This window comes from Acipenser ruthenus, chromosome 7 (genome assembly GCF_902713425.1).
Source record: "Acipenser ruthenus chromosome 7, fAciRut3.2 maternal haplotype, whole genome shotgun sequence".
NCBI lineage: Eukaryota > Metazoa > Chordata > Actinopteri > Acipenseriformes > Acipenseridae > Acipenser > Acipenser ruthenus.
The window spans coordinates 54,234,414-54,257,379 of NC_081195.1; the positions used below are offsets into that span (position 1 = coordinate 54,234,414).

General features: G+C 34.6%; 1 protein-coding gene across 1 annotated transcript in view; it reads right to left on the reverse strand.

Annotated features, from left to right (window-relative positions):
• The window catches only part of LOC117414459 (transcription initiation factor TFIID subunit 3-like), a 70,107-nt gene extending 49,012 nt beyond the window's left edge, over positions 1-21,095 (reverse strand). Inside the window, exons 1-2 of the mRNA XM_034024213.3 lie at positions 20,697-21,095; positions 18,416-18,658 (exon numbers count right to left, since the gene is read on the reverse strand). Of these exons, the coding sequence (XP_033880104.2) occupies positions 18,416-18,658; positions 20,697-20,862 (409 nt within the window). The 5' untranslated portion in view covers positions 20,863-21,095. The remainder of the gene's footprint in view (positions 1-18,415; positions 18,659-20,696) is intronic.
• Positions 21,096-22,966: the final 1,871 nt, after the last annotated feature.

The window sequence follows — 22,966 nt, forward strand, 5'->3', positions numbered from 1 at the left end:
GTCACCGTTCCAAGCAGGTTATCAGTCACATTTTACTACTACTAAAAATATTATTATTATTTTTTATTATTATTATTATTATTATTATTATTATTATTATTATTATTATTATTATTATTATTATTATTATTATTTATTTCTTAGCTGACGCCAGGGCAACTTACAATTGTTACAAGATATCACATTATTTTACATACAATTACCCATTTATACAGTTGGGTTTTTACTGGAGCAATCTAGGTAAAGTACCTTGCTCAAGGGTACAGCAGTAGTGTCCCCACCGGGGATTGAACCCACGACCCTCCGGTCAAGAGTCGAGAGCCCTAACCACTACTCCACACTGCTGCCTTCATAATAATATGAACTTACACTTGTCAAGTGACCCCGGAGATTGGATGTGCCTCCATGATACATCAACAGTCGCTTGCACAGTTTGCATTCAATTTTTTTTTTTTTGGTCGTCTGGGCATTTAACAAAAAAAATCCCAAAACAGCTGAAGGGTTTCGAGACATTTCTTTCAATGCAGCTCACACAATACAATGTTTTGCAGCTGAGATAGTGAATGAAGAAATTAAAGGTTTGCCTCTGAATAACACGAGCTGGAGGGGGAAGGGCAGACGGTACTCAGTTTTCAAAATTAAAATTATTAGTGTTGGCGTATATTTTGTATGTTTCAAACATATTCTACCATAGCACTTCTCTTACACTGTCTTGTACACTAGGTATTCAGTACATAGTTTACTGAAGCACTACAACCACTAGTGTGAAAAGGTTGTTTTCTTAGTTACAGTAAGTAGCACTATGTGGGGGCTCACAGGTGTCTTCAGACATTATTTTAGGCTCCTTTTGGCATTAATTAAACTACCAGGGAGTAACAAAAATGAAAAATATAATAATAATAATAATAATAATAATAATAATAATAATAATAATAATAATAATAATACTTGTAGATCAATGAATAGCAAATTTATGTTTCAAGGGAATATTTTGTTAGAACGATTTACATTTTCCATAACTCCACCATGTTACTAAACAATCAAACATATATCCAAACAAGAGAATGTATAGTTACCTGGAACATTACCCAGTACAGAAGTGAATCATTTTAAATATATAGGATACAGCAATCACATTAAAACAATAACAGAATGATCTACAGTATTAGCAACACAACCCAAATAGTGTAGCTGCTACATTGCTTCTGCTTTGGAACCAGTGTAGGTAAAACATCAACCAGTACCAATACTGTAGACATGTTTATAGAGGAAACCTACAAATATTTCATGCTACTGTACAATTGAAAAAATCTGAATGTTTTGGGTAAATCTAGAATCTGAAAACAAAACGATCCTCCCTATTCCTGTTGTTCCAGTGGGAAAGCACTCGCCTGGAAATGGTAACAACCACCCTTCATGGGTAAATATTTTTTAAACAAATGTGTGTTTAACAAGCTGGAGGTTAAGGTATGTTAACGGCCTGTACTTTTACATCACATTTATCCCATGAGAAAAGCTCCCCAGCTCCCCCAGGCACAAGTTAAGCATGGAAAGGTCTTTTATGCAGTAAGAATCTGACCTTAAACGAGTTTTTGTTTGTTTGGGTTGTTAACAGAAATGTTTTCAAACTCTCAAAATGGGTTGCATCAAAAACAGTTTCAATTAGAATAATACCTTAATATAGGCCAGTATTTTACCCTGGTCATTAAATGTAACCCAAAAATAAAGGGATTTTTTTCTTATTACCATAGACAGCAAATACAGTTTTGTGTATAGACCTACACCTTTAAGAATCAATTGAAATAAACAGGTTACACCACAAACGTAGCTTTAAAATGAACATTTTAAACATTTAGAATTTGCAAAGGGTTTTGATATCAGAACATCACTGGAATTGAGCATAAAGACTTTTCAATTATCAGTTTAAGAAAAGGCCCTGAAGCACAGTCTTAAATTTCTTTGATCTCTAACTGAGTTTATCAAAATATCTTTGTGATTCTCAAACCCAGTACTCCTTACCTCTTCAATGACTTTTTTAGCAATATACCTAATTTATTAAAATGCCATATCTAAAAGAAACGGTTTAGTAAATGTTAAGAGACGATACTATGGTACACCCACACTGCACTACTGCTATTTTTAATCATTGTGGAAGTTCAGTTATTATGCAAATAACAACATTACTGCATTGATTAGAGCTATTTTCTGTTCTGTTTGCAGTGTCAAAATTAATCCAATTTTGTAGATCTACCATACACTACTTCAGGGTCAGGAAATCCTTAATTTATGTTTATTAGTTAAAGGCAGAGAGGGTCATGGCAAGTGCAGTCTCTTCCTGGGAAGTCTGATTAGACATGCAAGCCAGAATACAATCACCACTGGACTTACAAGCCAGGTGTACAGAAACTTGAAGTTAAATTAATATTTAAAGTTCTCACTGTCACACTACTGTAGATGGAAAAACACTGCTATGAATAATTTAATAAAACAGACAAACTTAAATGTTGAAATAATTGCATACTAAAATTATTTTCTCCCGTTACAATGTCTCATTGCTGCTGTAAGCAGTATTCAGAGCAAAACCTTAGTCACTTCAAATGTACTTAAATGTGTGACTTACAGTATCAAGTAGTTGCATTACTGGATTAATGTTGGACATGAAACATGTGATTTCGATTTTTGATAAATTGAGATTTGGCAATGTATTATTTATTTTTAACCAATTTAAAAACTACTTGATTTTATTAATAAAGAATAAAATAACAACATGACACATAAAACATGTATTTAAAACTAAAGCTAATCTTTAACACAGCTTTATTAAATATTATCCGAAATGTGAAGTGAACTGTAGTACTGTACTTTACAAGCGCTACATTATAAAAATAATACACATGGTTCACCATCACCCTCACTGACCTGTAAAGTAAAATGGCAAGCCCTGTTTAGAATTGTAAATGAAAAAGCTGTGATAACATCAGCTGCACCCGGCTCAATGCAAGATGGATTTATGAAGGCTGTGGGTAACTATAGCATGTTCACGTGCAATGACCTCCAACTATGAGTAATACACAAAATAACACTGAAAAATGTATGTCTTCTGACATTTTCTTCTAAAGTGACCTAATAAAAGAAGTCATTTCCAAGTTAAACCCCCACATACTTTACAATTTGGATTTCTCCGGGGAGTGGGGGGGCAAAGAAAAGAAAAAAAACAAGCCATGTTTCATATTCATAAAGAAAAAGTGACAACCTACAATTGAATGTCAGGCCTATCTATCATTGTTAGAAGTAAAACCCAACAATACAGAATTGGTGCAGTAAATACTGAAAACATGTTCAGCTCTCTACAGTACATCTACGCTGGCGTAGTAGTTTTAAAACACACAAAAAAATTTACACAGCTAGCTGGATGTAGCTGGATTTTTACTGTAGATCACAGAAGCCCTGTCAGAAATGCAAATGTATGCAAACAAATGTTCTTTTGCCAAATATAGTAATTATACTATATGATTTAAATAAATGTAAGATTTTGTTTTTGAAAATGTCTTTAAAAAGTACTGCAATACTCACAGTCATTTAAAGTTTTGATATAGCCAATCCATTTAAAAGTAAACCTAAATCAATCCTGTAATGCCTACATAAGTACAGATATTTCTTCTAAGCTATTAATCCCTCTGTCACTTCAGAGAATGCAGTGTAAAGTGATCACCACCAGCTCCCAAGAGCATTTTCAATCCTGCTCAATCCGATTTCACTTCAGCAAACTGTACTTAATTTCATTGTGTCTGACCAGGCAATGAAATTTCCTCTAACTGGACACTTCCCTGCTTGTTGACAGACTTTGAGTTCTCTGCTTCTCTACATTTATCAGTGCATTTATCAGAGCATTTCCACCAGCGTGGGTTCTGAGGCAGAACCACAGTCTCAATGCTTTATTTGTATTCAGCAGACCAACCTTCACATTCTCTAGTGCTCCTCTGATAATTTTCTATGTTTCTATGTAAAACTCCTAACTAGTGCTCTGAAATGCAATAGCTCTAACAAAGAAAAAACGCAGTTACCTTTTTGGCCTAATTAAACTCAGTTTAGAAAACACAAAGATAATTAAATCTAGCCACCTACCCATATAAAAAGGTGCTCTCCGTTAAAACAGAATACTACAACTACAAAAAAAAAAAAGTTTGCTCCTACTGAACAGTTAAACATAGTTTTGTTGCGAAGGGACGTATCCCCTGTACAGTACTTTACTCTTTTATTCCAACTTTCTGTAAAGGGGAAACAAAAAAATCCAATACTAAATAAAGCTGATACAGTACGGTGCAACTCAGCCTTTTCTGAACTTCAAGTTGAAAACAGCATTTTTAAATATAAAGGTGTAAAAAACAACAACAACAACAACAACAACAACAACAACAAAATGTCTAAAAAAGGTTATTCTTTCAACAAAAATTAACTCTCTTGCACAGCAGCCAAAAATACTTATTTGGTGCTCAAATTTGATATAGAATAATGAGTTGTAAAAAGTTGACAAGTCACAAAGCGTAAATAGTACCCTGCTGTACCTGTAGGATATCTAAGGATCACCTGCCACACAAATCCAGTTAAGAAGCCCCAATTCTTAATACATATTTTATTTGTTTTATTGTTTTTTACCTCTGTACATGTAGATGACTTTAAACCTTGAATTGATGTACTGTAATATACCATACAAAAGAATCAAAAAATGAAAGCGAGTATATGGTATTTAATTTAGATTTTATTGTAAGAGATACAATTTATGCAGGTGTACGGGATCAAAAGATTCTTACAGAACCATTTTCCCTTTAGGACAATGTTCTATTTTATTTTTACGTATGTAAATTGTAAAATTTGCCAACGAACAAAGCCACACTATAATCGTTTGGTAACATTTTTTAATTTGGGGGAGGGGTTAACCTTGTTTCGTTTTAAAAAGAATGTAAATGCAACTTATTTGCAGGTCACATTACAATATCACAATCAAACATTTGTTTCATATGTATAGCAAAACTAATCTCTGATTTTAAAATCAAACTACAATAGAAAAAAAAAAGAAATGACCTTATCAATTAATTATCTTAACAATAGCGCATATTCAACAAATGCCTTTCTACATACAGTTCCAGAGAACTGCATTATAAAAAGGATGTGTCTTAAAATATTTTCATTTGATTAAGCTGGCAGTAATCTGTTGAAAACATCACAAGTTTAATGTACCATGTCTACCTTCAAAATATACCTTTTTTATGTATAAATTACAGTAAGTAATCTCTTTATAGTGGTTCCAATAGCTACTCAAAGCTAATTTCACTACCTGAAAAGAAAGCTGAAATGTACAAATTTGAGATTATATTATATATATATATATATATATATATATATATATATATATATATATATATATATATATATATATATATATATATATATATATACCTGCATGAAAAAAACTCTACTGGCTACTGGTTGTGACATCATGGGAAAGATGTCAATTAACAGCCTTATTTGCTGGTTTTCTACCTTAACCCTGTGTTACTATTCCCCTCAGGTTTGTTTCAAAGGAAAATCGTTCTTAACGGTTCATTGGTCAAACACAACACTAAAAACAACAAGCACTAAAAAGTTAATTGAATGTTTGCCAGCAGAGGTACAACTCATTGTAAAGGATAATTAATTTCTTTGTTTTTTTAAGATTTTTTTTATAGGCTGACCGACAAGAACCCAGCGGGCATTTAGGTTTACCCATGTGAGGCCACTCACTTTAAAATGACACAGTTCTTTCTTCCCCTTTTGACTTTTTAAAGCTCCTGTGCTTTTTACAACAGTTTAAAATAAGCAAATGGAGGGATCAAAGGAAAAATAAAAGTTCACTGTAACCACCCAGGGGGTCCTTATCCTTCGGTCTCTCTATAAATTTAGTCCTATTCTAAATTACGAATGAACACTATTGTATCACTCCTGTTAGGCTTTAGTTTCACGTTGCCGTCAGAAAAACGTTGAGTTAAGAGATGTAAGCATCATTAAAAAAAGCTTTAGTTAAGAATCATCAGTTTTATCTTCTTATCGGTTCAGAGTTTATCATTTAATCAAAAAAAACAGAAGCCAAATGTATGTATTAAGTACAAATATGACAATGCAGATATCAATCAAACATCATAATGATCATGAGTGTTTAAAACATTTTAAAAACAGATTGCCAGGCAGCTTACTAAAAAAAAAAAAAAAAAAAAAAGGGTTTTAAAATCCTAATTACACACTTAAAAAAAAAAAAATGGACACTACAATGGGTTTTGTAAAGCTAATACTATAAATGGGAATTTAGTCCACTTAATAATAAGCAGGTATATGTGCCAGAGGGAATTTTAACCCAAGTTAACACATATAAACACATATTCTCCTTTAATATTAGAACTAAAATATAATAAGGGGAAAACTTTCCTTAAATAAGGCTATTTTTAAAATCAACTTATGAACATTAAATGAACAAATCTCCCCCTTTATTTAATATTATAAGCATGTTGCTTTGAATTAGTTTGGTTACATTTTGACAGCTTTAATAATAAAATAAATAAATAAACATTTACTGCTCTTTTTTGCCCAATTTTAGGTGCAATAATGATAACTACCTTCCCTTAAAACGAAGGGGGTGGGGGGGTGGAGACATGATCACATCTACCTCACACTTGAGGTAAGTTCCACGTTTCTTTATACACATTTGAAAATACATTCTCACATAAGAATCTGTATCCTGTAATTTTGCTATTTCTTTCAAACAAACATCACATCAAGTGGCTGCTGTTTTAAACAGGCCACAAAAAACTGCTCAAACAAACCAAGTTAGAGGAAATCGAGTCATTAAGAAGGAAGGCCATTAAGTAAAATGTCAATGTTTACTAAAGCCTTTCTGATTACAAAATTATATGCCAACAATTCTCAGCTCAAAACCCATTTACATTCTCCAGAGTCATATAATGAAGAAAGTCAACTGCTGTTACTGTATCCCCCCCATTTACATTGGCAGCTGACCATTCACAACAAGAGTAAGCCCCAACAGATGCCACATTTTCAAAAAGCAAGTAAACTATTTAGATGATTTTCTTTTTTTTTTTTTTTTAATGAACCATCTCGAGGGACAGAAGCTGAAACGATTTGTTTAACCCTCTAAGCTTAATGCCCTCTAGGGAGGCAATTCAACTGCAATTGTACATTCTTTCTAGTCCAACAGGGATAAACAAATACTTACATTAGTTATATGGTACTCACAATTTTTTACATAAAAAGATTTCCATTTAATAAAGTGTTCATGGTAACTATACCCAATCAACATGCAATAAATGACTGTACTACTGGTATAACTAGAACATAAAAGGCAATGAAAGATGGAGTCAGTTAACATTTTAGATGGAATAAGATTACAGGACAGGTAGGTGTAATCATCTCTCAGGAAGAGTCCCATCATTTGTCTTTGATTTTCACAGTAATACCACGTAAAAGAGAAAAAAAAAAAATCACAAAAAAGTATTGTTTTATAGATCAAAAAACAACATGTTTATATTGGCTAAAAACAACGTAGTCACGTTATGTAGAGTTTCATCAAGTTGCAATAATTAGGAAACCATGGACGTCTTCGAATTAGTTCCTTGGAAGAATGTGAGCTCTATTTCACTCTGTAACGATGTTTTGCAGCTTATACTCTGTTGGATGAAAAAACATATACACTGATTTTTTATTTTTTGTATTTAATAAAAAAAAAATTGGATCACAGTTTGTTTGGCTTGTCATCAATAAAAAAGAAATAACCCAGTGGAGGCCCTAATTTACTGCACAGTGCACATCTGACTTAACCACTGGGACTAACCACAGAGCAAAGGCTCAGGCCTTCTGCCAAGACACTTATACTGTACATGTTCATCAATGGAAACAAGCCAGTCAGTCTTGTGCCAGCTTCAAAAAGATAGACCCTGAGTAAGTCCTGCAGGGTGCTCAGTTATTCTACAACCATCTATATATTTGGCCTGCTACCGATGGTGGTTAGGAATGAATCCACAAGACTGAAACTTACTTGCCTAATAAAATGCCACTATTTATTGAAATTTAGGGTTAGGCTTACTATGGAGGCGATGTTAGAAACTAAACAGGTTTCATGTTTTATTTTTTAAAAGTCATGTTTAAATCCAAAATACATTTAGCAGCAAAATGATTAAATAAATACAGCAACACCACTGTTTACTTTCAATTTATTACTATTATCTCTGTGAATCTTTGGTTTTAAATGTAGCTGTATGATTTTAATACGATTAGGGGTGGATGATTCTCTCCCTTTATTTTGGTGATATTTTGATTTACCAGAGATTACTAAAAAAACATGTTGTAGGTTGAAAATTAAAATGAGTCAGAATTCAATGAACAACCTTAAATCTGAGTCAATATTCAATGAATAATCCTGCTTTTGATGTGGAAAATATGATTAGGCCTACGTGTCAGGCCAACGTATAAGCTAAACTATGATAATTTACAAAGTTTGATTCCATGTGAAGGGTGAAAAAGCAGACCCTTTCTATTACGTCAAATGTTCGGTATGATTTTTTATTCACTAGTGCTAGCACAACTGAACATTTAAACTAGTGCAAGAGAGCCATCTAGGGGGCTCCCTGTGGTAATGCACATTAATTACAGCTCCTTCCTTGTCCATAAAGATACACAAATAAATGTTTGTTGAGGAAGTTTAGATTTCACTTGTTAGCAATAATCTTTTTTTTTGTTACAATACTAAAATGTGCAGTTATTGTACAAATAAATACACAACTGAAACAGTTGGAGTCACCTGTAAACAATTCCGCTCACCTTTTGTTTTAAAATATTCAAATCATTATCTACAGTGTCTTCAGTTATTTGATGTGGATACTAAAGCACATCTTTATCTATAACTATAAAACAATCAATTGATGTAAATTTTGAAATACGAAAAGAAAAGTCGATAAACTGCAAAATGTTAAATGTCCCTCATGAATGTCTGTATTTACTTCAAAAAGAAAAATAGAAGAAAATAATTTGCGATGTGGCACCCAGTTGTTTATAATGAAAACAAACAAAAAAAAAAAAGTATCTACCACATGGGTTAATTCATTGAGCAAAGATCACAGAATTTTTGTGAAGGAAAAATCTCTCATTTATTTTCAAAAGATTATTTTCTTAGGATATAAGAGATGAATGAACTGATGGCACCAGTTTACTACGGACCAGAATGAGAGACACAGCTTTTGACCATTATCAAACTGTTAAAGTGAACAGCATGGTCTTTCCTATTGTATGCAAATCCAATTTTCAAACACCAGCAATCCCTTACCGCTTACAGCAGGTAGCTGGATGCAATTTTAAAATGGCTTTTGTTTATATTTTATGCAGGACTACATATCTGGCTGGCCTTTTTGAAAACAGCTTGACAACCAGAGTAAACAGTGCTGCTTCCCTCCCCTCCTCTTCACACACACATAAAAAATAACTAAGAATTATTGAAAACTCACACATGCAAAATCAATTTCACGGTTCTTAGTCTTGGTTTTTATTAAATATTATTATTTTGTTTTTATTTAAAACAAATACTGCTTTAATAAAAAAAAAAAACTTTTGAGTGATTTGAAAAGTTCTATACAATGGATCAATAATAATAATAATAATAATAATAATAATATTAATAATAATAATAATAATAATAATAGCAAGAACAGGTTTGTCGCCTTTGCGGATTATAAACAGCTACAGTAAAAGCTCAAGAATAGAAACTGTGTTTAAGTTCTGTCAACAATACCATCTTTGTCTGCAAACTCAGTCGGACCACAGTATAAATAGTTGGGTTACCTTCAGTATCAATTTCAGTCAACACCAACTATTCATTATTTTGTATGTATTTCTTACTTGAAAAAATGTTTCAGGTTGTGGATATCAGTAGGAACATATCGCTAGAGATCCCTATTTGAAACGTTCAGGCTCCACTTGAACCAGCAAGTTGAGAAATCTGCCTCAGTCACACATTCGGTTCTATTTAGCAGCACCCTGAGGTTAGGGTCACAGGATGCACGCAGCAAAAGGCCCAACACGGTAGTTCAAGTTCAGCTGACCTCTGTGCTACAGTAACCACCACACAGCAGGTAACATGCTGTGGTTTTTCAGTGGGATGCTTTCATTTTTTTGTAATTTTAAACGTGACACCTAGCAATTTCATACTCTCACATGCAGAGCTAAGGTCAGAAATAAAATGGTTCTGACACATTCAGGTTTCCTAAGAGCAGGATATTTAGCCTGGTACTTCTTTCACAGAATTCCACAAAACAGTAACAAAACCAACAGAAAATGAAATACAACCACTAGACTAAAAACAAAAACAAAACACACACACACACACACAACTGTACACATTAAAAATATGCCCAGGAAAGTCTGCTGGGTTTAAATGTTTTATGATGCACGTTATTTTTTTAAAGATCTCTGAACAGCCTTCTTGGCAACGTAAAAAAGACAAATGAGAAAACTTAGGAAGATCTCTGTTAACACATAGCCCAAACAAAATAAGAGCAAATAAATCTGACTGCATTGATTCCAGTCCACGTCTCTTATCTATAAAGATAGAAGTTTAAATTATCTTGACCTTGTCCAACATAAATAGAACTACAAACTACAGACAGCTTCCTCATGAGGGAAATACATGGATGGAGATAAGGGGGACAGAGATAATAATGTATTAGTACATCAGTATCAATGTCAAAATGAAGATGAACATCTAACTACAGAGAAACAGACTCCCCTACCCCTTCTCATTGTGAAAGGTATGCTTTCAAACAGTAATGAGAATTATCTGCATAAAGGTGTCTTTTCAGTCAGTGAATACCTTTACAGGATAAAGGCTAAATATGGGAGAAAATGTTTATGAAAATCAAAAAATAAAAAGTGAACATTAAATTACTGATAAATCACTCATGAGATCGTCTGTTGCACTGCTGTTTACACAATTACTAGCATTTCCCAGATGTCGATGCTGTGTTACTTACGCAGTTACACTGTATTTTAGAATCAACACTTCTTTCTGTTTTCATTATGTGTTTGTGAAATTTGTTAATATAAGCCTAGTGTAAAATCTTCAATAGGGAAAGATAAATAGATTTGATAACTATATAGGCTTCCTGACAGAGGTAGGAAAACAGGATTGTTTATGTGCATACGTGAATGGGGGATGTTAACAGTTTAGAGTTTAAATGTTTTCCAAGTGTTAAACGTTCAGAATTTTTCTTAAACCTTTAAACACTGTCAATGACATGCCTGCCAAATGCAGATGTCAGCTGCAGTGTTTATACAGAAGGATGTGAGCACTGAAGGAAGTGTGCAGTCTTTTCCATATGCACATACATGTTTTACACAAGTAATATTATCCACATTAATATTGGTTGGTTCCAAACATTTCCAGCATGTACAAAGTTTAATGTGTTTAATCATGAAGCTTAAACATTTAGGAAATGAAACTGAATCTAAAAGCAGACAGAAAGGTCATAGAAGAAAGAGTGGGCTGTCCTGTCCTGCTTGAACTATAAAAGGAAATGTGTTAATTGGTATAGTTGTGTATTTAATATAAGGCCTAATGTTTATGCACATCAAATCAGTAATACAATAATACAACACATGCTTAAAACTGAATTCTATTTGCATGAAATAGCACCCTCTATGGAGCAGATTTGTGAACCTAATGCAAATCCATTTTGAAAAAATAAGTTTTGCTATGCTTTCCCCCCACCCTACAAAACACACATAAAAAATAGCAATGTGCCACCTTAAATATGATACTTAATGTAGAGTTTATCTTGGGTAAAGATCAGTGGTAATTTAACATGTAATCACATCTCCATTCCCTTAGAGTAAATAATAACAAGCGAAAGGACAATAGATAAACACTTCCAGCCTTGGGTAAAAACAAGCCCTTGCTATTGCAAGTTAAACTGTGTATTACAAGGTAAATACTGATTCCAGTTCTTGAATGGATTTTAAGTAGATAGGCAAGCAACTTGCTGATTAAAATCATGTTTGAACTGTGAGAATTTTAAATAAACAGCACCACCTGCAGGAAATACTTTAAAAATGAAAGACAAAAAATAAAATAAAAATCCAGCCACACTGGTAGAATTACTTAAAACTGGAATCCCGATTATGTTAACTTTTATTTTAATTGAAGTCTGAATCTTAAGTGTGCACTGCAGTCACCAAACGTGAGGATTTCAACAACTGGATCCCAATCATGATCCTATAACTGTGTCAAAATAGGATCACATGCCTGCTGTCCTATTTAAGCAGGTACCAGCAAGGTCTGTTTGAAACACCTTTAAATACCAGATTTAACAGTCCTGAAGAGAAACCTTTTTTCCACTATCAAAACATCCACTTTCCATTTCTCTGGGCCTGTTACCTTCCAAGGACGAATGGCATATATTATTATTATTATTATTATTTGTTTATTTAGCAGACGCCTTTATCCAAGGTGACTTACAGAGACTAGGGTGTGTGAACTACACATCAGCTGCAGAGTCACAACTACGTCTCACCTGAAAGACGGAGCACAAGGAGGTTAAGTGACTTGCTCAAGGTCACACAATGAGTCAGTGGCTGAGGTGGGATTTGAACCTGGGACCTCCTGGTTACAAGCCCTTTTCTTTAACCACTGAACCACACAGCCTCCTATATATAGTCGACACAACCATTTTTCTGTCCAGATTTTCAGCGTCAAATTAACCTTTTTCATTGTGTTGTCAAGGGAACTTCAAACTCACAAAACCAACCAATTACATACAGAAAACAGGTATTGCGGTTCTTGTACATCTGTATATTCTCATGATAACAACACATTACAGGGCTGTGTAGACCTTTTGGTATGACTGGTGTCCACTGTTCAATTCATTTTAATATAAAGCTAAAGAAATAGAGGATATTTAATGTTTTTTTCAGGACATATCTTAATACCACAAATGCTTACATCAGTAAGAACATACTGTATATACATATTTTATGTTGTTTTAAACCAATGCCATTGCACAAGTCAGTTTGTGGAGGACTATATAAAAATAAAAAATATATTTTGTATGGTAATACGGCTTATGACATCACCGCACTGAAAACAGTCATTATCAGTAGAGCTGCAGATCCTGATAGGGATAGCCTACTGATGTTTTTAATTATTTATAATTTAATTATTACTAATTGTACAGGCTTACTAGTCACTAATAAATACATTAAAACAAATACACTGGTTACTTTATCTAGTTATTTATCACATTCTATTGTAATGCTGTATGTCATAGCTTTTCATCATACTGGTATCTTGTTTATTCCACGAATGTTCACATTTTTCTATAAATAAGATATTGGTAAAAAATACTGTAGAACCAATAACTGATTCAGAGGTACTGTACAGTAGTCTATTACTTTTTACAAGGCATTATTACAAGTAGGAACTATAGAGGTTGTTTCTTCCGACAGGTGGACTGGGTGTAGAGAAGTGCATTCTTTAGACCTGGTGTTTTGTCAAGTCTTTATGAAATTCCTCTATTAAATTAGTCTCATTTAAGTAGAAAATGAGATCAAAGTTTACTTCAATATTAAAATATTTAAGATTTTGTGAATATCAGGGTTTTGTAAGCAGTGTTGGTTTGATATCATATGCAGCATGCTTAGCAATAGAATGTATTTGCAGTGCAGTATGCCACAATGAAAAAGAAGATCCAGTTACTGACTTTTCATGAGATAACCTAAAATTTACTAATGGAAATTTTGCCACACGAATGGTATTATTACATTTCTAAAACCATCAAAAAAAGAGTCAACCTTCATAACTATTTATTTTATTGTAATACTTTTTCTGCAGACAAAGTATGTTATATGCCATTCAATGAAAATATTATCCTAGTGAAACACACGTCTGTTTTTCACTTAATTGTTATCAAGGAAAATCATCCCATAGGAATGGGCCAGTAGGTACCTACTAGCCTCCCAACAGGTAGAGTAGGTCTGGATCAAGCCACTAGAGGGTGCTAAAGAAGCAGTGTTGCAATAATAGTAACAGTAAGTTTAATAGTAACACAGTTAGGTTTAGGGGTAGAGATTAGGTTTAGGGGTAGAGATTACATTAGTGGTAGACATTAGATTTAGGGGTAGAGGGTAGATTTAGGAGTTAAGAGGCTAATAGGTACCTACTGGCCCATTCCTAAGGGATAATTTTGCTTGATAACGTCCCATTCAATCGACTGATTCTAATCAGATTGGCTGGAAATCCAAAACTTGCAAAGAGCTTCTTTTTGTCCTCTGACTGGAATCAAGCTGAGACAGGCTCCAACCCTATTTACCTCCCTCTCAGAGATCCAGCTTCTCAGAATAGTACCCTGTTCCTTTAAATGTAATCCAGCCCTTCTCTCTTTAATGGAGCTGGAGACCTGAGGAAATGAAAAAGTCCCTTTTCTTGCTTCCTTTGGCACAGGAGTTCCTGAACGTGTCTGTTTATTGCCGGCTGGTTGAAACTATTCTTTCCTCCCGGGCACTCTGCATAGTATGCAACACGCCTAATTAGAGCTACAAAAAAGCACCTTAAATAAAAATGTTATATGAATTTTGTAATTATACAATTAATACTGTATTAGGAGATTAAACTGAAAATCAAGCATTAGTTTTATGAATCCAAAGAGATACAACTGTTTACATTTAAAATAAGTACCTATTCATATTGGTAAGGCAATCAAGAAGGACAGGTGGAAAACTCATATATATGTAGTATATATGTAGTGTTATAATATTAACTACTGTTATTAGATAAAAAGAATGAGCAATAATGCAAATTACAGTTTTGTTGTTCTGGGAATTTAAAATTGCATAAATCCTAAGTCTGCTTAAATAAAAGCTGTATTATTAAAAATAAAACAAACAAATAAAAATATTTTTGCTTGAGTGATTTGAGTCATTCTAACAAGCACAGTAATGTCATGTCCTTTGTTAAATTCATATATTTTTTGTTGTGGTGGGCAACTATATGAAAATTGTATATTGATATTGTGCACGTATTTCGATAATATCGAAGTCTAGCCAAAACACAGAAATATAACACAATTGCAATATCAAACATATATACATATACAGGGCTTGAATTTCATCGCGGGATAACGGGAATTGCGCATTTTCCAAGTTGCTCCTGCATATCTGTAACTTTCAGTGTGGGAAAATCCTGCAGAGATATTTTAAGACACCAAGCTACTGTATTTTTTACCCAATTTAAAATGCCTGAAATGCTACAACAATCTCTAAGGAAGTTGGTGTCAGTGACGAGAGCACTATGAGCCGCATTCTGAGTAGTTCTGGTTAAAAATAAAATTAGTGCTGGATATTTTAAGTACCACAAGACTTTATTCTCTTGTATGTGATTTTCAGCCACAATCTTTAAGCATTATAGAAACTCAGTACACTGCAGTAAGTAAACAGTTTTGAGAAAAAAAAAAATACGATATTAAGTCCATCTAGGTGTTGTTTTGCAAGCGGTGACTTTCACTTTAACTCATTTTGGGGCGTCAGCGTACCGAAGGTTACACACATATTACTCAGGCACTGTAAAAGCCCCGTACCTGGTTCATGGCTTGTTTAAAAGTACAGACGTGGGACTTTCCTAAGACGTATTTAGTGTGTGTATGCGGCCCTAGCCGGAACTCCGACTGCCTGAAGTTAAGCCTCTCATCATGTGACAGAGTTCACAGCGTAGGTTTCGTTTTGAGTCGATTGCTCCGTCATATATAGCAATGACCAAACATGATTTTTTTGGAAAAGTGTTCTCACTTTTTTTTTTTTTTTTTTTTTTTTTTTTTTTTACATATAGTATGGCTGATACTGTTGCAACTTACATAATATGAAAGGAAACGTTGTGGCATTTCATTTGATATGTTACATGCATGCAGTACAAAATATCCAGTAGTTAAACATACATAAATGATAACAGTGAAAAACAGGCGGAAATAGGGCCGAGTGTAAAGAGTTAAAAAAAAGAGGAAATGGAGCGCTGGTTTAAAAGAAAAACACCTTTTTCTTCTGCTGCATGCAAATAACTTCACGTCAGGCAATTGCAAAAGCAATGGAGAGTGCTCTGTCTCACAGTGATGAACAGCTGTTAGGTCTCCTAAAAGCAGCTTATTTTAAAGCACCAGTGTGGATGATGATGCAGTAAAATATATATAGTTTTTTATATGCAAAAGTGCCTTTTTTTTGCCATTCCCCCCTAAAATTTTGGAATCCCGCCCATTAGCTGCAGCATAGGGGGGGAAATCCCCCAGCACACAAAAAAGAAATTCAAGCCCTGACATAGACGTTAAAATATATTTACATATGAAAAGCAATAACCTACTTTAACTTAGTGGTGCTTTGCTTCTCAATATCCATGGAGAAAAACAAGGTTTTGTTATATTGTTTTACTATTCCATCATCAGTCACCTCAAAACCGAAATATTTCTAGACTTCGGGTATGTTCATTTTCTAGCCAATCCGGAAGTAATTGAATCTTCAACTGCTCTAATGTATTAATGCTGACTCACGACACCTCTAAAAGTATTAAGTACGATGTCATGCCAAATTTTGCATTATTTTGAGATGTCTTTTGATGTTTTAAATGTACATCTCATTTATAATACCGAAAGTTCACATTTTAAAAATACATTAATAATAGCGTAAGTAAATCACACAGACAAAATGCATTGAACAGCTGACGCATGCGCATATCTCAAAATAATACCAATAGTGCTTAACACAGCGTGCAAATAGAGTTTGGTACCTAAACGCCAATCAATGGAATAAAATGGTTGAATTAGTGTGTGATGTTTGCCTATGAGACTGAAAATGATTGGTATGTATAGGGTTTGTTGCATCTCAATATACAATACACTTGATTATACTGCATTTGTATTTTTAGCAGTATTAGCAATAAAAAGTATGTCTCTGCGAGCGTGCATGATTTCTTTTTTTTTAATCCCACGATATTGCAATATGGAAATTATTATCGATATTGATATCATATCAAAATATTGATATTGGTGCCCATCACTAATTATCTGGCACCCATAAAAGAATACCAATATTATTTTACACTGGCTATCTTTTAGCATTACATTTTAAAGTCTATGCTACTGTCAAGCTTTTATAATAGAAATTAGAAAGCCATATAGAAAAAGGAGAACATAAAAATATACAGTATACTCTATAGGGAATTTCTTTAAAAAAAAAAAAAAAAAAAAAACTTTTATTGAGTGGTCCTGTGTTGCTGCTTAATTGGTACATCAAATGTTTTAACAATATATTAAGTTAGTTTAGTCATGAAATAGTTGATTCAAATATTCTATATATAGCTTGCAAAACAGCACTACAGTATGTTGCAAATTTTGTATCAGTTTCAAAACCCCTCTCACCCTTTACTGTACCTTAAAGATGTACTCTATTTTAGAGAATTCTGATGTATAATAGATGCAGGGTTGTTGTGTGTGTTGTACAAATGTAATCTTCACAAGTTTTTACCTGCCTCCCTCAAGCAACCTCCCTTCTACATGCAGTTTCCAACTTCCCCTAAGCCAGTATACAGACAGATATTTCACTATTTCAGGGATTAAACTTTTGGCCAAAATTCTACCAGAAACAAACAAACAAACACACACAAACACACTTAAAATATGGCATCAACCCTTTTAGCAGATTTGTCCGATTAAAATAAGATGTCCAGATGGGTACACAAATAAAAGTATAAACAGTTAACTTTAGGTCAAAAAACTATTTTAGATATCACTGCTTATTATTTAGTTATGTCAGCTTTATTCAAAGTTCTTCCAAACACCCAACAGATGCAGAACTTTACTACTAATAAGAAATCATTAACATTCACAATGTAATTCTCTAATGACACCAAAATTTGGACAAAACACATGTGTTAACTTGTTTCAATTTCAAATTGGTGAAACATTGACTCAAAACTACCATAAGTTCATTAGCCTAGGTGATACATGTTTACAGTCAGTAAGAGATTTTTCAGAACCGAATTTTTCCGGTACCACAAATAGGCTTAAGTGTCACAAATGTATGTTGGACATCAGCATTATTTCTGTCAGCAAGGAAGATTCCAAACCTTGTGCTTACCGAAACTAATGAACTTTTTGCCCTGATAATCAGTTGTTTCAGATTATCAAGGTGTCATTAAATATACTTATGTTTAGTGTGCTGCAAAAAGGCAACAGTATTATAAATGTGTTTGGATAAGTCTATTCTATAATTAAGTAGCAGCCGACATACAAGCACACACATATGGTGTCAAAAGAGTAGTAAAATTAAAAGGAAACAATAACCCCACCTTCTTGTGAGGATATGATTGGTGGCATATAATCAGGAATGTACTCCTTCCTCTCCTCAGCATCCTGGGTACCTGGCTGGGGAAACTGCAGGATGTTGTTCTTGCTGACAGGGAACAATGGAATCTGATGTGCAAAGCCAACTGGTTCAAGATTGTGGACATAATCTTCGAGTTCACTTAGGTTCACTCCCATCAGTTTGAATGCCGGTCCCACATCATCTAACATGGGGTCCGTTCGGCCATCTGAAGAGAGAAAAAAAAAAGAAAAAACATAATTCAACAATTCAAGTTTTTTTTTTCTGTGGAAAACTCACTACATCACTGAATAGCAGCAGTCCCCTGGCTTTTACAAAATTTAAATTCCCTATACAAAAAAATAAAATGTCTACCGTCTGCCAAACTCCAAAATTTACTCATGTAAAACAGGAATGTTATTTTGCCATTCCTAATACTTAAATTCAGGTCAAAATATGGAAAATCAAGTTAAAATCAGTTCTCACAGTGACTTTATCATATACTCCCTGTATTTATTTATTTTTTTATTTAGCAGACGCCTTTATCCAAGGTGACTTACAGAGACTAGGGTGTGTGAACTACGCATCAGCTGCAGAGTCACAACTACGTCTCACCCGAAAGACAGAGCACAAGGAGGTTAAGTGACTTGCTCAGGGTCGCACAATGAGTCAGTGGCTGCGGTGGGATTCGAACCGGAGACCTCCTGGTTACAAGCCCTTTTCTTTAACCACTGGACCACACAGCCTCCTTGCAGACTTAGCTGGGACTGTTGCACAAATTACCAGTTTTTAAAACTGCATATTTTTTATTTTTTTTAATTATATTATATGACACACGTTAACACAATCTCTGTATTCAATGCAATGTATTTGATTATAACAATATACATTGTTTAATGTGACTTAGCATTGCATTTCTGCTACAAATACAAACATGTCAGTTAAATTGTCTATAATACAGCTTCGCAATGTTATTGAGAAAATGTGAAATGCTATCACTTTAAATTTTAAGATGCTGCAGATACCGACAAGTTTGGTGCCATCATGCACTATATTAAAAATGTTTACAAAACTGTCTGAGGAGATCAATGACTTGCCAAATATACTGCAGTACAGTTCTCTACATTTTAGGAAGTGTAACTTCCCTCCACTGAAATTTGTATTTTTACAGCATGGTCCAAGAACATACAATATGGAATACAAAGTGATGCATTTGAACAGTTTACCAAACATTACCTCCTTTTAATGTGGATAGGTTTGTAAATACATGCTACTAAATTGAGCATTCCATTTTTCCCAGAGCAAGCCTACTCTTAACTTGTCCCTTTCAAATCGAATGTATTCTGAGCAGATGGAAATATTGGACCTCAAGAAAATTTCTCTTAGTTTTTTGTAAGTGTACTTTGAATGTTCTCGCTTCAGCTGTGTCTTGTGCACATATAATAATGTATTGTTTTTGTTATGAAGCTGTTGAAAGAGAGATGAAAATGGTTTACTGTATTTTGCATTATAGAGCCTGAAGCACTACTACTTCAATCTACAATTAGACTTAAATAAAATGTGCCAGTGGATATTCAAATGTTTAGTGTGCTTTTTTCCCCCATTATGAATTTGCTGTTTATACAAGACAGCATTAACTATAAATGGCACTGCACCACCTAGCTCTGGTTTTTTAAAAAAAGTTTAAACGTGTTTTATTTTTATAACGAATGAACAATGTGTGTCTGTATGACGGCACACTATTTCTTTATTGGAAAACTTATTTTAAAACAGAAAACGAGCGAAAGAAAAACTTCTGAAAACACAGGCTATCTTGCGAGGTCCATGGTTATTTTGGCGTGAACACACCCCCTTGTAGACTAATGATGAGAACAATATAAACAACACACACATGTACAACCATTCACTACCAGCACCAAACACCGATGGACAGCATCAACTTGTACTATCAGCAGCTATCATTTTCTGAAATTAAATGCCAGACAGTGTAAATAAAGACACTTTCTGTGGTTCAGTGAATACACACACCAGTAGCAAAACCAGTTCTCATATATATGCTTGAGAATTACTATTGTACGTTATAGAATTGTCAGTGACAACAGAAATACATTTTATTATGTAACATGATTGCTTCTGTGTAGTGCATTCTGCAGTGATGAACTTTTCATGCATCTGCTGTCTGAAGCCTAGGCCTCATATTGGAGCCCTGTGCCCACAGATGATAACGTGATGTTGCACCAGCGTAAATAAAGAGGTGATGTACTCACAGAGCTCGGAGTATCGATGGCAGCCCCTGGCCAGCTGCTGGATATACCTGTGCAGGACATCTGTCAAGAGATCGCAGGCGGTGAGCTGGACAGAGTCCCAGCCGAGAGCCTGGCAGATTTGCGCCACCGACACCCGCAGCAGCGACCGGGAGTAGCTCTCACACATCCCGCTGGCTCTGTTCAGGGGCTTTTTCCAGTTAGTTCCAGGTTCAAATTGTGCTCCTCGTCCTCATGATGCATTAAATCCAATTGTATTAGAGAAACAATTGGTTAATAATGTTATTGTTGACATTTAAAATAACAAACATGTTGGCGCTAAAGCGAAAGTCGCCATCTTGATTTTCTTTATAAATAGTTCTCGATCAATCCATCGCCGAGAGGGTCAATTGGGGGTGCACATGCGCACTAGAAGGTCAAGCTCGATGATGCTTCAATCGGCTATTTTGGGTTCCGTTCACGATAACTGGTCTTTGTTCTAAATAAGGTTCTGTAGTTATTTTCTTTCTTCAGTTTGTTTGCATTTATAGAATGCCCGTACTATGCTGCCAGTGAGTATTGTATTGTGTGTGTCTCTGGTGATAGTGTAGTTATTGGAGAGGGGAGAGGGGAGAGGGGAGAGGGGAGAGGGAAGCAACGTTGAAAAATGCTTGTGTTTGCACGGTGAGAGGGGACTTTTTTCGGAAGTTTTTAAGCTGAACCACAGGAAAGGCGCCTCTCTTTGTTTGGCGAATATACAATGCCATGTACTTCGCATTGGCCAATTATATATATATATATATATATATATATATATATATATATATACACACATACAGTGCCTTGCAAAAGTATTCAGACCCCTGACTAATTCTCTCATATTACTGAATTACAAATGGTACATTGAAATTTCGTTCTGTTTAAATTTTATTTTAAAACACTGAAACTCAAAATCAATTATTGTAAGGTGACATTGGTTTTATGTTGGGAAATATTTTGGGATTGAGATCAGGACTTTGACTGGGCCACTGTAGGACATTCACCTTTTTGTTCTTGAGCCACTCCAGTGTTGCTTTGGCCTTGTGCTTGGATAATTGTCCTGCTGAAAGGTGAATTTCCTCCCAAGCTTCAGTTTTTAAGTGGACTGAAGCAGGTTCTCTTGCAGTATTTCCTGTATTTTGCTCCATCCATTCTTCCTTCAATTTTAACAAGATGTACTGTAGGGATGGTGTGTCTTGAGGCATGGGCAGTGTTAGGTTTGCGCCACACATAGCGCTTTGTTTTGGCCAAAAAGCTTTATCTTGGTCTCATCTGACCACAAAACCTTTTCCCACATCACAGCTGGGTCACTCTCATGCTCTCTGGCAAAACCCAGACGTGCTTTCAGATGGTTACTTTTTGAGTAACGGCTTCTTTCTTGCCACCCTCCCATACAGGCCAGTGTTATGCAGAGCTCTTGATATGGTTGACTGGTGCACCATTACTCCACTCCCGGCCACTGAACTCTGTAGCTCCTTCAAAGTGATTGTTGGCCTCTCTGTGGCTTCTCTCAAGTCTCCTTCTTGTTTGAGCGCTGAGTTTTGAGGGACAGCCTTTTCTTGGCAGTGGTGTGATGCAGCTTCCACTTCCTGATTATTGATCTAACTATGCTCACTGGGATATCCAAAAACTTGGATATTATTTTGTACCCTTTTCTTAATCTATGCATTTGTATTACTTTATCTCTAACTTCTGTAGAATGCTCTTTGGTCTTCATTTTCCTTCAGATTCACAGCTTGACCAATGATCCTTCAACAGTGGGGTTTTTATCCAGAAAATGTGACCGCAACTTTAATGGTTCACAGGTGGAGGCCAATGGTAAGGTAATTGTGTCCTTGTTAGGGCAATTTCTTTCATCGGTGTAAACTGGGAGCTTCCACAGCACAGGGGTTGAATACTTATGCAAGCAAGATATTTCAGTTTGTTATTTTTCTTAAAAATATTTCCCAACATAAAACCAATGTCACCTTACAATAATTGATTTTGAGTTTCAGTGTTTTAAAATAAAATATCAAACAGAACGAAATTTCAATGTACCATTTGTAATTCAGTAATATGAGAGAATTGGTCAGGGGTCTGAATACTTTTGCAAGGCACTGATTATATAGATAGATAGATAGATATCTCTCTATAGATAGATAGATAGATAGATCTAAGTTAAGTAACTACTGTACTTTCTCCCATATTTAATCAATATTAAAATGGACACAGGAATCGTAGCATTGGCGTCAACATGAATGTTGTGAGAGTTCTGC